This window comes from Taudactylus pleione, unplaced genomic scaffold, assembly GCF_031769625.1.
Source record: "Taudactylus pleione unplaced genomic scaffold, aTauple2 ptg000127l, whole genome shotgun sequence".
NCBI lineage: Eukaryota > Metazoa > Chordata > Amphibia > Anura > Myobatrachidae > Taudactylus > Taudactylus pleione.
Window position 1 is genome coordinate 1,000,511 of NW_028284529.1, and position 15,288 is coordinate 1,015,798.

The window sequence follows — 15,288 nt, forward strand, 5'->3', positions numbered from 1 at the left end:
TTTGCGAATTACATTTGCAATTCAATTCCAATCTTGCATTTCTTTTTCAGAGTAAATTCACCTGTTTTTGTTCGCAACCCCCTGAGCAGGTGAAAAGGTAGGGAAATCTGTATGTTAAGGTAAAAATGACGGGACTTGCTTCCAAATCCCTTGGACATGCCCCCTTTTGACTAATTAGGCATTTGAAATTTTTCAATTAGCTTAATTGGGCCAATAATTACATGTCATTTTTGGGGGTTCAAAAAAGAAATAGCCACAAATAACCCCAAAATAAGCTTTTTAAGTTAAATAATGCACCCCAAATGTAATGAAAGTATTTATTCCAAAGAAAAATAATTGCTTTCTATCATTTTTTAAACATTTTTAAAGTTGCCTCAAATTACCACAAAAGCATCTTTTTTCAACTTTTTTTGCATTTTCCATTTAATTCCTTTGTAATTAAACAAATTTTTACAGTATTTTTTACAATTATTTAGCCTTTATTTTTAAATGGACAAATCAGCCATTTGACACCTTTTAAAAACATACAGTACATTCCTTATGGCCGCAAACAGTCTTCTACATGATTCTGCTAACAAAGTTTTCCCTTTTTTGGGATCCAGGAAAGTCTCCCCACTTTTTCTTGCTATTTTTGCTGTTCACTTTTTGGACAAAATGTGGACACTCTCACTGCGAGTAGTGCGAATTCGCATTTCTAATTGAATTGTGCATATTTCAGGTGCGCGCATGAAGGCAAAGTGAGCGAATTATAAGGTGAAGTGTGAGAGTTTTTCACCTTTTGAAAACTCTCACCTAATTGAATTCCCCCCATTGAGCTTCTTCCACTATGTCTGCAATCTACATCTCTGGGGAAGTAAATTACCGCAGTCCATCCGGCATACAGCACAAAATTAGAGGTAAATTACCAGATGTTATAATCTGCAAACAATACATGATCTGGAAAATAGTAAAATTATTATATGTTGACTATAATCAGGGGTGCCGAGAGGGGAGGGTGGGGGGGGGAGCGGGTACTAATTATCCGGGCCCGGGCTTGCTGGAGGGGTCCGGGTCCGGCACCGCTCCCCCCCTCCTACATCACAGCAGGTGGGGGTGGAGCGCTCCCCACTGGTTATGCACTGGGCTGAGGAGGCTCAGCGCGCAGCGCTGCTGCAGAACTTTTTTTTTTTTTTTACCTAAGAGGGCATGGCCATGCCCCCCAGGCCCAGCGTTGCTGTTGTCGGGCCTGGCTATAATAATCGAGGTATTGGCAGGATTACTTAAATGATAATGTACTGTGCATAGTCAGTGTTAGCACCTAATGATAGGATATTTGAAACATAAGTAAAATCATTTCCATTTAGTTCTAAACACATTTTGATGAGAGTTAATTTTTGTTAAGAAATAAAAAGAATATGACATTACTTGTGCGGGATTATAACTAGTATCCTTCTTAGTACATGCTGTGAATGGAGTCACGCTTTCTTCTGATTTATATATTGCGCTGGGGGTATAAGCTGCAAGGATGTGCCGGTCTGATAAATGGCTGTGGCGGCTGAGCAAGGTGGTGGATCTGTGGATGGGAGGAGAAGCAGAAAAGGTGGGGAGCTGCTCGCTGTGATGGGCACAGCACTGTATACAGGCACTGTGTACGTGTGTGGTGTACACTGGCCCCCAGGTCCCCACACTCTCCAGCATGCAGATTAGGAAGTTACAACAACGTTGTGACTTCCTTGCACACCTTCACCGCACAATTCACTGGCTCTCTCTGGAAAAAGAGGGGCTGGAAGTCTGGGACGGAGGAGAACCTCCACAGCGGCCGAATGATTGATTGGTATGCTCCTGGGGTCGTAGGTCCTGGCGAGTGGATAGCCGACAATGAACGTATGCTGTCCCGGAGGCAGAGTGAATAGCTGAGTCAGTGTGTCAAATGTAGGCGGACACTAGCGGCCAGTGTCTGCCTACTTATAGTTTAGTTGGGAGGAAAGTTCCCCCTACACTAGAATGATTGATTAGTTGGGAAAAGCAAACATGTTTGATTTTCCCAACTAGTTGGAACAACCGTTATTTGCCAGCGATTACCGTTTGCTCCCACACAATGGGCGACTATCATTCCAACCAATCAACTAGTTGGTTGGTTGGAACAATATTGTCCTGGTGTATATCCAGCTTTACTCAAGCGTTCCAAGGCTCACAGATGGGTCACGGGCCTGCCTTGAGGATGTCTTTACCTACCATGTATCCTTAATAATCGACATCCGAATGGTATGTTTATAATAGTATTGCGTCGATGTCTGAATAAGCTTGCATAGTATCATAGATGTAATCATAGGCTGGTATCAGTGCTATACTGATGGATCTGTGTCTGTGGTCTATGTCCCTTTAGTATCATGTGAGTTGAATTACTAACAGTTTGGAATGGGATAAGGGTGGTTCCCCACATTCCAAAATACAGTATAGGCCATGTGGCTTGAACAAAATGGATGCATAGGCCATGCTCTCTCCCCCTCACATTCCCGTAGCTCCCTCAGACTAGCTTCACAAACAAACTGCCTTTTTCTGTACTTCTCTCTATCTCACTAAATCATACTCTCTCTCACACTATCACACACACACACACACACACACACACACACACACTTAAAACATATTGAATACACACACACACACACTTAAAACCTATTGAATTATTGGACTGTAATTGACAATGTGATAATACGGTTTTGTAATATATGTGAAATGTGAACATTATTGAATAATCAATTGTTAATGAAACACATTTCCCTTTACTTTAATTAAAAAATCTGATATTAATACAAGGAAAGCACAAGAGAAGGCTTTCACATAAGCAGCTCGGACACAGGGCACACATCAAATATAATGTATAACGTTGCTTTTGACTGTGTTTTTATTTTCTCTGGTCACTTCCCATTTAGGCAGTGGATTACCTACTACATGTTTTTGCCGCATCTGTAGGCTCTTGGTGTGATCATGCGATTCCTTTGCTTCTTGGAGTACATGGCAGCTGGTTGCCATGGAAATGTGAATCTCCTTTCAACCCTGCTGGTTTGGGAAAGAGTTCTCTGGACATAGTGACTGTACATGAGTGTTTAACTGCGCTGCCCTCTAGTTTGCGGTTGTTGTTAGCCAAGGAGCCGTGGAAGGAACACACTCAAAAGGTATTTTATTCAAGAAAATAAAATCCTCTTGATTACTTTTCAGTTCATTCACGTGAGTTGTATCAATATCTGTTTCCAGATTGAGGAGCCATTATATACATTTTTCTACCTGCTTGATTAAATTAACGAGCTCACATTATAAGTAATTTACAGTTTTAAAAGTAACACAGGAACAGGATGGAACTATAATCAGAATTTATTCCATATCATTTTTTTTATCTCAGATGATAACATTTTTATGTTTATGTAAAACACTATTTCTAAATGGAAACTGCACTAGGATTTTAATTGGATGTTTTGTTGCTAAAGTGAACTAAATGTACTAAGGAGAATGCACTCCTTGCTGCCAAGTTTTACAGGCTGACCATTTACTAATACTAGGGGATGCATTGTTAGCCTTGACATCATTGGGGGACCCATTTTAATCCCATTATGTTACACACTCTCAGGCATGCTTGGTTCTTTCCCTCTGCTGTGATTATGGAAGAACCAGCCTGGCCTGTATAGCAGCTATAGATCAGAGTCAGAATTATTACTTTGTTCAGCACATAGGGTGGGTGCGGCAGGTCCTGCTATCTAGACACCTTGCAGCCATTCTTTAGGTGCCATGAACCAGTATACAGTATCTGAATTTGCCTGGAACCAACAACATTACTGAGTCAGTACATCTGTCTAGTATTCTTGAGTTCCAACTTTTCTATATGAGGAACTGGTTTCTAGTGAATTACATTGTCCTATATATTAATTCTCCCTACATATGGTGGTCTCCGCTGTATGTAGGTTACAGGTCCGTATTTTACAAGTCACTTTCTATATTATTCTTGGAACTTTTGGGTGAAAATATATTTAACTCACTGGAAATGTTGAACAGATTACAGCAGTCGGCGCTCATAGGGGGGGAAAACAAAATGTTGAACCACTAGCTGCTCTTTCAGGAAATATTCCAAATTCCTTCAACAAATGTACAAAAAAAGAAAAAGCGCTCTGTGGTATTGGAGTCTAATGTTTGAGTGTCAGTTGGGAAGTGTAATGAGACAATGTAAATAACAATTGTGATCATATGTAATGGGTCTTAAAGACACGCTGGTAGGCGAAAACTTTAGGCTGGGTGTTCAGTACCAAAGTCCTTAAATGGGGATAGTCTGATTATGAAGTGAAGCTTCCTGGTGCCATGATTGTCCAAAAAGTTATGTATAGCAATAATTTAATCTTGTTACCAAACTGGTGGGCAAAAACTTGGGGCTGGATGTTCAGGGCTAATAAGCCCCAGATGATATATTGCCCAAATAGACAGGATTTTCAGAACTGCTAGCAAGAGGTAGACCACAGCTCCCGTGGGCAAAAACTGTAGGCAGGATATTCATATAACGTAGTACCTTGTAATGTTTAAACCAGGTAGGCAAAAACTGTGGGCCTGTGGTTGGAATGAGCGGCCGTAACCAGATTAATTGTAAACGTGGCTTACTTCTCCTCCACTTCTCTCGCCACCTCAGGAGAGGAACGTATTGTCAGAGTGACAGGTACACCATAATGCAGTTCCTTTAGGCAGGATTGATCACTTACCTGACCATGAAGTCTGCTGGTCCTGTATCAGTCTGTGTCCGCAATCTCTGTGTATGGGTGTAAGTGGGGAGGCTATGATACCAAATGATTACTGAGTATCAATTATTATAACCACTGTTTATTCAACAGTATTGTAACAAAAGGAACAGAAATACCCTTCAAACAGGTATTAGAGATTTAAAATTAATCAAATAGTGTCAGAATGTTCCAACGCGTTTCATCTCATCACGAGACTTTGTCAAGGGCAATTGATGTTTGTAATGTTCAATCCATCTTTTATAGACAACCTCCTCATTCATTAGTCTCCATGTGTTACAGCACCGCACTTCCGGGTATTCACTTCCGGGTTGCGTGCGCCGTGTATGTGTGAGGGGAATTGGGTACATTGAGACTTTTGCCTTTGACAAAGTCTCGTGATGAGATGAAACGCGTTGGAACATTCTGACACTATTTGATTAATTTTAAATCTCTAATACCTGTTTGAAGGGTATTTCTTTTCCTTTTGTTACAATACTGTTGAATAAACAGTGGTTATAATAATTGATACTCAGTAATCATTTGGTATCATAGCCTCCCCACTTACACCCATACACAGAGATTGCGGACACAGACTGATACAGGACCAGCAGACTTCATGGTCAGGTAAGTGATCAATCCTGCCTAAAGGAACTGCATTATGGTGTACCTGTCACTCTGACAATACGTTCCTCTCCTGAGGTGGCGAGAGAAGTGGAGGAGAAGTAAGCCACGTTTACAATTAATCTGGTTACGGCCGCTCATTCCAACCACCTGCCCACAGTTTTTGCCTACCTGGTTTAAACATTACAAGGTACTACGTTATGTGAATATCCTGCCTACAGTTTTTGCCCACGGGAGCTGTGGTCTACCTCTTGCTAGCAGTTCTGAAAATCCTGTCTATTTGGGCAATATATCATCTGGGGCTTATTAGCCCTGAACATCCATCCCCAAGTTTTTGCCCACCAGTTTGGTAACAAGATTAAATTATTGCTATACATAACTTTTTGGACAATCATGGCACCAGGAAGCTTCACTTCATAATCAGACTATCCCCATTTAAGGACTTTGGTACTGAACACCCAGCCTAAAGTTTTCGCCTACCAGCGTGTCTTTAAGACCCATTACATATGATCACAATTGTTATTTACATTGTCTCATTACACTTCCCAACTGACACTCAAACATTAGACTCCAATACCACAGAACGCTTTTTCTTTTTTTGTACATTCACTGGAAATGTTGAAAGGCTGAATGAACTACGTCACTTGCTGAGTAAAATTAAAGCCAAAATAATAAAAGTAAAATACCACAATCTGTGTTTTTCCATGTAGATGGTTTAATAGTTACTCTTCTTCTTTTCACAAGTTTATTGACTGGTTGATGACTCTCCTTGAAAGTCCTGAAGATGCCATATCAGAATCATCAAGAACAGTATTAAAAGGTATTGTCTTCTCTGTCATTGCCTTGTATGACTGACATATATGGGCATGTACAATAATAAACAACATGATTTATTTCATATATATGAGTTCTGAGACAAAAAGACTAGCATGTTTACACATATTATGATATATTACATAATTAAACAATAAAGAACCTGTGCTAAATTCCTTCTATTTGTCCTTTATTAAGTCCTAGATAATGTGGTTATTACAAAATTCTTATTGTCAGTGCAATGGTTAAACTATATTTTCATATATGTTTGTGTCTTTCAGCTGCTCTTTTCAACTTGAGAGACCTTCCAGAGTTTAAGAGGAAAGCGGTGTGGACTAGGGCTTATGGCTGGTAGTGGGCTCCCGTGTTGTACGTTGTCTATGATGCACATGAGTCACCGATGACCAGCCTAGAATATCATTGCTTTTGGGAGATAATATAGGATATTTTGCCAGAGAAAAAGGGAATAAGCAAACTGTTACAAGGACCAAAGAAAGTGTCATTTACATCTAAGGCCACAGAGTTTTATTTAATATCTTTCATGTCCACATTGCCTATGTAGCACTACCTGAAATAAAAAGAACCAATTCAAGCCAAATGAGTTTGTTTTGTATTGCATAAATATCATTGCTTCATGTTTACATGCTTTTATGTTAATGGTGGACATATAAAGGTTCCCCCTTTAGTAAATACATCCTAGTACAGAACAAATCGGATGGTCTTTAAAAGAAAAAGCAGCAGCCTATAGAGATGGTTACTATATCTAGAGTCCCTCCGTAACACAAATGGGATAAACAGCAGCTCTTCACAGATCCTACAACTATATGAAATGTATCTGCCTATCTCCCCTGGTTGCAGTGATGATTACAAGGAAAAATGGACCTTTTGGGTTAAAGCTGTGCCACCTCTCTATGGCTCCTGTGTTATATGAATGGAAGTTAGAGCATTTATTTTATGACCATTTCTGCTTATACCCTGCACGGGGGAGCTGGGAATGTCCCAGGCTGGCTAGCAGCCCAGCCTCTAGCGCACTGGAGAGCAGGCATTAGCATCCACATGTTATTATAAAGCTTTTACATGTTTATCTTTATTAAAGCTCTAAAGAAGGGCAGATTTCACATACATATATGTATAATAAGAGAGATAAAATGTTGATTACATGCAGGGCTTTATTCTACAATAAGCTGGACAGATCTTCGTGCATGGGCGCAAATGGTGAGTATTTGCATATAACGCATTCGCATATGCGAATGAACACATATTTGTGTATGTCCGTCCTGTTCGGAGTTGGACTAAACTGGGCTGGATCTGTCTTTCCATGAAATTGGGGGTTTCAGGGCGGGAACTGGGCGAGATTGAGATCGCATTGGAACCACACTGACTTGTGAGGGTCATGGGCGTATATCTAATTCTCCGTGTGATTCTGAGTCATGGGGAAGAGAAGCCTGTATATGAGGGATCTGTTGCACCTGGCATGGGGCTGGTACTAGCGCTGATACTAATGATGATGGTTGTGGTGGCTGGTATAAAATAATTGGGCGGCACGGCTTCCCACGTGCAGGCGCATGGACCCCCGCATTAGCTGAACGGAATCTCACATTAGCAAGGTAGTAATTGTGGCTTCCTCGGCGGCCCACAACTACAGCCTCTTTGCCTGCGACTCAGTCATACTGTACATATGTAAGTACATTAACAAGTCTAAACTAAGCATAAATATTTTAATCCGCATTTAGTAACATTTATAAGATGTAAAAATTAACAGGAGTTTGGCCTTTTCTTATAGTTCTCCTCAGAATACAAGCAAATACATTTTCCAATGTACTAGATCATAAACCTGAAAAAGTATCCCAGTGTACAAATGTATACATGAGGGATAGTTCTCTCTTGTCTTGTCTCCAGCAGATGTGCACTTCTGCATTTACCATAGAAATTCTTTGCTGTACAATAAATACCGCAGATAAGTCATGTATCTTGGAAAGAAAAGGAACTTGCAAACATCTGTAAATGCTGATAACTTGCTCTTCATGCTGATGACTGATGCAGGAACACTGCTATCATCTGCTTTGTTTACCAGAGCTGAAAGTCTTTGTTAGAACTTGTAGATTTGTGCTTTTTTTTTTCCCTTACAGTTTTCATCCAAAACTATGGCGTTGCTTTTCTTGCTCTCTAGAGACATAGTAGTACATTGTCAGTCTTTTCATTAGTTTTGATTAACTGTTTTTAGTCAAGAAAATGTTATACATATTTCATTTTAAGTTTGACACCAGTTAATCTTGGTGTATATTTAATATACCATAATATTGGAGGGCTATTACTTGCTGTGCCTGGGTATACCAATTGGGATGTGGGCATACAGCTGGAAATATCACATGAAAACTGAGAAAAACTTCAAGGCACTTAGAAATTACTACTTTAAATTTAAAATTTTTCACTATAGATCTAAAAAAATATATATTTTGCGATGCCTATGTACATTAACATCCGATATGACGTATTTTTTTTAATTTCTTAAACAAATGTCATTCTGATAGAATTTTATAATACAATGCTGTTCTAATTGGCAAAATCACAAACTGTATGTACTCCATCATTTGTATTGTATTAACTGTAGGCATTACAGATAGAGCAGGAAGAAGAATATGCACTAGATTGCACCTAGTTGGCTCAATGGGATGTAGTCAGGAAGCCGGCGGTCGATTTGCCGATCGCCGGCTTCCCGACATTGAAATCCCAGCATGGGACTAATGATGGGCGTCTATATATTAGACTATGGGGCCTATTCATCATTGGGCGGCGAATGGTCCCAATGATTAAGCATTCAATTAAAAGCAGCTGTCCCCACGATCCCTAACACTGCTACCGAAATAACAGTAATACTTACCTCTGCTGGGTCTGCCCAGTGCCTGAGGTAACGTATGCGTACGCCCGCAAGTCTGGCGGTGCGGAAGGATCCGCTCAGAACCCTCTTTGCAATCCCAAACCTCCTTCCCATTCAAAGGAAGGGACTCTGGGAACTAAAGCCTTCTGAAGATGGCGTTTGTTCCAGCAGGCAGTTTCTGCATGTGTAACGGCCCATACAGGATGATGAATAGACCCCTATGATAAGTACTGAAGTTCAGTTTCATAATAATAGTTAATATATTTCCCCTATTTGTAGTATGTCAGCATTTTAAACTACTAAAATGTTGCTGAATCTGTCCCCTCTATCATTTGCATACAGATGACGCCAGCAATACAGAGAGAAGTGACAGATTGAATAAGGCACATTACTTCCAGTGTAGGCATTATATGAAGAAATATAAAATGAACCTGATAAATGCATTATTGAAATATTCTTCTTACCTTGGGTTTATTACTTCACTTTTAACTTTGAATGTCTTTGTTTGAGATAACATTTTCTTTCTGAAAGTAAATGGCTGCATGTGTACAGCATCCCTAAGTGATGACATGATATTGTTAGCTACATAGCTACACAGAGGATTCCAGAGTATTTCATTTCTCTATAGTAATTTACCTGCAGGCAGAATGACCTCATATACTTTTAAAATATATGGAAAGTGAATTGATACAGCAAATGGCAACACCATCTTATAGCAAAATGTGCCAAGGGCTTCAAAATATGGAAGTGATTCATAGACTGTATATACTGTAAGAAAAATAAATATATTAGTCCTACTTAAACGCAAGAAATAAAAATAGCTAAATATTCTAGTAAAAAGGATTATTGCAGTAATTAACTACTTTCCCTTTCAAAGTGGCCAAATCATATAGGTGCCATGTTCCAGACACTAGAGTTTCAGGATAACTAATCACAATTTACACTGAGCTCTGAAGAACGGACCTTTATCAGTGCCACCAGCGGGAAGTTACTCTGGAATTGCTTGCAGCCTTAATATGGGAGCAGTGCAGCACCCTCTCTACCCTGTATTAGGATTAAACTTTTATGTCATTGTCCTGTTTTGACTTTTGCATGTTTTGTAATTGCAACTGTCCAGTGTTTTGGTGTTCTCTGACTTCTTACAAATAAATGATGATGGGTCATCCATGACTCTGTCACTTTAGGTACGAGGGATTAATAACTTCAATAATCATTTTAACTGTTGTGCTTCTGTAATTCATTAGTCATTGTATTTGGCAGATAGAAAACAGCCTAGTACACATCTTTGCAACCAGACTAAATCACAATAAATAGTTGACACCACGGCACAAGTAGGACACTGTCATCATCATCATAAATTGTGCTGAAAATGTATGACATTAAATGAGAGCTGCTACCATGTACACAGCAAGAATCATCGGCAAAACAAAAGGAATTGGGATATGGTACACAGCACAGTAACTTAATTTGTCAGTAATGTCTGCCGGTACTCCATTATTTGTCACACAATAGATAAGGTTTGTTATGTTGCACTAATTCACATTAGCAGCCCCACCTAGTGGTCAGGACAGCAGCAGTTTAAATCTGATCTATTTTGTCCTTCTTAACACTCCATAGCAGTCTAGCAATGCATTCTGGGATAAAGGAGCTGTAAGCAGCCATTTTCCTTTTCACATGGTCCCAGACAGTCATCATTACATATGCTCAACCTGGTACAGCATCCGATGGTGAGTTCTAAGCTTCAACTGTGCCATCATATTGTAGATCTGCTTAGTAATGCATGTTAGCTGTACTATGTGACATTGCAGCCTGTACTTTGCATACTGTATGTTTCATGTTGTTTGCATATCCCATGTTATGTATATGTTTGCCTTGCATTCCCATCTACATATAGTAATCGCTTTTTATTGTTTACAGTTTTACCATCACTTGTCATCTCATCACTTATCATTACTTATCATCACATCACACTTGCGCACACACGTGCACACTTGTTTATACGCATCGATCTGTGTACATCCACGCAAGTTCCTCTATCGAATAATAAATTCAGTTCTTCAGATCACATCTGACTGGATTATTGCAAGATAGAGTATTGGTTATGCTGGCTGCTCCAAATTTATCAGACACTTAGTGCGGGGCAGTACAGTAGAACATCGGGCTCCTAGCGTGTTGTCATGCTGGGAGGCGGGTTTTTGAAAGTCAAGGTCTGAGGCTGTGGAAGGAGGTGAAGGCGAGGGGCCTGGACGTATGATCTCCGCATCCACAAGTCTTGGTCGTTGGCTAGACCTAGTAAATGGTGCGGAGTCTAACTCACAAGGAGGTGTTCGCCAGTGACCCCTCCAAGCGGGATATGGGCTTGTGCGGCTCCCTGTAAGCAGGTCGCAGTCCTTTGACTTGGTGACCAAGGCCTGCAGGGAAAAGAGAATCAAAACACCCGTGGCCCAAGGGTAATGCCTGGAATAGGCACGTGGGGAGTGGGATAGAACTCCTGGCTGGAGAAAGGCACTTGAGGTGCTGGCTAGAGAGGTGTGGAGATTATTGGTAGGCTGAGGTAACAGCTGGATATCCCACGAAGTATATACCGGATTGCCGGCCGGAGATCATGCACTAGGGTGCAATGAGACGAAGGGTTAACCTGCACACAGGCTGTGATGGTGAAAGCACTGCGATGAGATGAAGGGTTAACTTGCAAACAGGCTGTGATGGTAAAAGCTCTGCGATGAGATGAAGGGTTAACTTGCAAACAGGCTGTGATGGTAAAAGCACTGTGATGAGATGAAGGATTAACTTGCACACAGGCTGTGATGGTAAAGCACTGTGGTGAGATGGAGGGTTAACTTGCACACAGGCTGTTGCTTAGTAAAGGCACTGTGGAGAGATGGCTCAGAAGCTCTGGAAGAAACACACTGGAAGCACGGGAACCTGGAACGAGACTCCTCTAGTTACACTAGCGGCGACAATGATTGTTCAGGCAACTACCTGGAGCACAGGAGCCGGATATATACCCCTGGAAGCCTGCTGATTGGCTCACAGCGTCAGCTGACCAGCCGGGCCACTCAGGGAAGGAAGTACTGACATAGGGAAAGTGTCATGGCGGCGCCCATGACAGAAACTGCGATCCCCACTCACCGGGTCACCTGACACCACAGCTACAGGGTGAATGCTCAGCTCCTCCCACGTCGCCGCGCCAGCCGCCCGACTGCCCGGGAAGTCAGAGGAAGCCGGCGGGACGGTAAGGGACGGCCGATCCCCGGCTGAACTCTGACACGTGTGATGCATATATCTGACTTCGTCAGCAACATTTCTGTCAGCAAGTGGGACACATATCGACCCACAGATCTGTTACACTGCCAGCCAGATTTATCTGCATATGACAGTACAAGAGTTTCTATACAGTCTAACTGTGGCAGCTCAGCAATAGGAGTACCGCCATTGACTACACAGGAATTTCACACTGTCAGTATAACCACCTGCATATGGCAAGACAACAGTCCCTGCACAGTCAAACAGCCTAACAACAGTCCCAAGACCCTGACTACTCAGAGATCTGCTACAGTGTCAGCTCAGTTATCTGCACATTACAATACAGCAGCCTCTACACAGTCCAGCATTTCCATTCCATCATCATGTCACATAAAATTACATCTTCATACAAAACAAGGTCCCAAGTCTCTAGTTCCTCCAAATCTTTATCTGTCAGCAATGCAGCCATAATGGCACGCGCAAAAGCGGAATCTGCAAAAGTGCGGGCCACCTTTGCCAAACAAGAGATGCGATTGAAAATAGAAAAATCACGTTTAGAAGCAGAGAAAGGAATAGAGAGATCACGTCTGGAAGCAGAAAGAGATATGGAGAGGTCACATCTGGATGCAGAAAGAGTTATGGAGAAACAACTCCTAGAAGCAATTAGTGAGAAGCTCACTGCAGAGAAGGAGGCAGCAGCTGCTATCGCCGAAGCACAATTCTTAGAGTCTGTAGAACTTCTTAATATAAGGAGGATGAAAGTGCTTGACGCAGAGCTTGGATCGCAGAATTCATTGCAACGCACATCAGAATATGTCAATCAAGCATCCAAAATGGAGAGCAAACCTCAATCAGTACAAAGCATGCATTCAGATTTTGTCAGTGACACAAGCCAAACACACTATGCAGCACCCCACTAGTCAACAGTGAACTGTAAACTTGCAAGCAAGAGAATTCTAGACACAGGGAACCCATGAGGGACAACCTTCCCCCACACCAGGTGTCTGAATCTACAAACTACAACAAAGGCACAACTACCCGCATACAAAAGTGGTATGATACAAGCCAACAGGAACCATACAATCCTAACAGGTATGACCACGCACCATTTACTCAGCATGTTAATGCACAAACAGCATCTCCTAGAGCCAATCAAGACACATTAGACTTTGCCAAGTTTCTTGCTCGCCGTGAGCTGGTCACAAACGGACTATCAAAGTTCAATCTTCGCCCTGAGAGCTTCAGAGCCTGGCAATCCTCTTTCCAAAATGTAATCACAGGGTTAAGCCTTTCACATAGCTAAGAGATAGACCTTTTAATTAAATGGCTTGGGAATGAATCCGCTGAACATGCTGGAAGGATAAGAGTGATCAATATTAACCACCCTGAGAGTGGCCTTAATTAGATCTGGGATAGTTTAAATGAGTGTTACTGCTCACCAGAGATGATAGAAAGCGCACTATTCAAAAGAATTGATGACTTCCCTAACAAAAGCTACCAGAGACTGAGAGAATTAAGTGACTTACTAATGGAGCTTCCAGTAGCCAAGTGTGAGGGAGACTTACCAGGACTTGCCTTCCTCGACACAGCCAGAGGCATTAACCCTATAGTGCAAAAGCTACCTTACAATCTGCAGGAGCAATGGCTCATCCATGGTTCCAAATATAAGCAGCGGCACAACGTACCATTTCCACCATTCTCTGTTTTTGTGGACTTCGTGCACCAACAAGCTAAGACCAGGAATGATCCTAGTTTCATCTTTACACTGACCAGCTCAACCCCTATTCTACCTAACCCCCCCAAAATGTCAGTAGCAGTTCACAAGACTAACGTGCATTATACAGATTCTTCCCACAGGTCTACCTATTCTACTTGTCAAGAGAACAAAAATAAAGATCCTGCCAAGCAGTGTCCCCTGCATAACAAACCGCATCCTCTCCTGAAATGCAGAGCCTTCAGAGAAAAGTCCCTGGAGAACCGCAAAGCATTCCTAAGACAAAATGGCATCTGCTACAAGTGCTGTTCTTCTACAACCCACCTTGCCAATGATTGTAAGGTTAGTGTTAACTGCATAGAATGTCACAGACACAACACAGCTCTACACCCTGGACCTTCCCCATTGACTTTACAACACAGTTATGGTGACACAGAGCATGGCGGGGAGCTCAGTGTGGAGCAAAGAGACACTACTGCAGTCATACCAGAGATAACTTCACAATGTACTGAAGGCTGCAAAGACACTATTAGTGGCAGATCTTGCTCCAAAATCTGTTCAGTCAGAGTATACCCTAACAGCCAACCAGAGAGAGCCATCAAACTTTATGCAATCCTAGATGATCAAAGTAATAAGTCTCTAGCCAAATCAACCTGTCCTTGAGACCTTTAATATCAAAGGACCCAGCACTCCATACTCCTTAAGGACTTGTGCAGGGAGTTTTGAGACAATGGGGAGAAGAGCAATCGGCTATCAAGTCCAGTCCTTAGACGGAAAGACATGCCTTCCCTTACCCACTATCACTGAATGCAATGAGATCCCTGATAATAGGTCTGAAATCCCTACACCAGATGCAGCTATCCATCATGCACATTTGAAACGTATAGCACATCTGACACCAGAACTGGACCCACTAGCTCAGATAATTCTACTCATTGGGAGAAGCCAGAAGTCAGATTAACGGTCCACACAATGCTCCTTTTGCTCAAAGATTAGACCTAGGATGGGTCAAAATAGGAGAAGTATGTCTTGGATATGTGCATGCACCAGCTACCGTCAACAGCATGCTTACCTGTACTTTAGAAAACAGACTCCCTTCTCTATTTCAGCCATGTCACAATCACTTCCTCATAAAGAAACTACCACACTGCATTTTCATAGACTCTCCTAGTGACAACCACATCTGTGACAGCTACCAAGAACATTTGGGGTGCACAGTCTTCCAAAGAACAAAAAGGGATGACCAAGTCGCAATGTCCGTAGAGGACAATCTATTC

General features: G+C 41.7%; 2 protein-coding genes across 6 annotated transcripts in view; one reads left to right on the plus strand and one right to left on the minus strand.

The window, feature by feature from the left end:
• Window positions 1–6,765, plus strand: part of FOCAD (focadhesin) — a 311,722-nt gene extending 304,957 nt beyond the window's left edge. For all 4 annotated transcript variants that reach the window (XM_088472585.1, XM_088472586.1, XM_088472587.1 and 1 more), the window contains 3 exons: window positions 2,916–3,158; window positions 6,105–6,180; window positions 6,455–6,765. In XM_088472585.1, coding sequence (XP_088328711.1) covers window positions 2,916–3,158; window positions 6,105–6,180; window positions 6,455–6,528 — 393 coding nt within the window. In that variant the 3' untranslated portion in view covers window positions 6,529–6,765. The remainder of the gene's footprint in view (window positions 1–2,915; window positions 3,159–6,104; window positions 6,181–6,454) is intronic.
• Window positions 6,092–15,288, minus strand: part of HACD4 (3-hydroxyacyl-CoA dehydratase 4) — a 51,882-nt gene continuing 42,685 nt past the window's right edge. For both annotated transcript variants that reach the window (XM_088472590.1, XM_088472589.1), the window contains exons 6-8: window positions 9,688–9,819; window positions 9,516–9,608; window positions 6,092–8,339 (exon numbers count right to left, since the gene is read on the minus strand). In XM_088472590.1, the coding sequence (XP_088328716.1) occupies window positions 9,526–9,608; window positions 9,688–9,819 (215 nt within the window). In that variant the 3' untranslated portion in view covers window positions 6,092–8,339; window positions 9,516–9,525. The remainder of the gene's footprint in view (window positions 8,340–9,515; window positions 9,609–9,687; window positions 9,820–15,288) is intronic.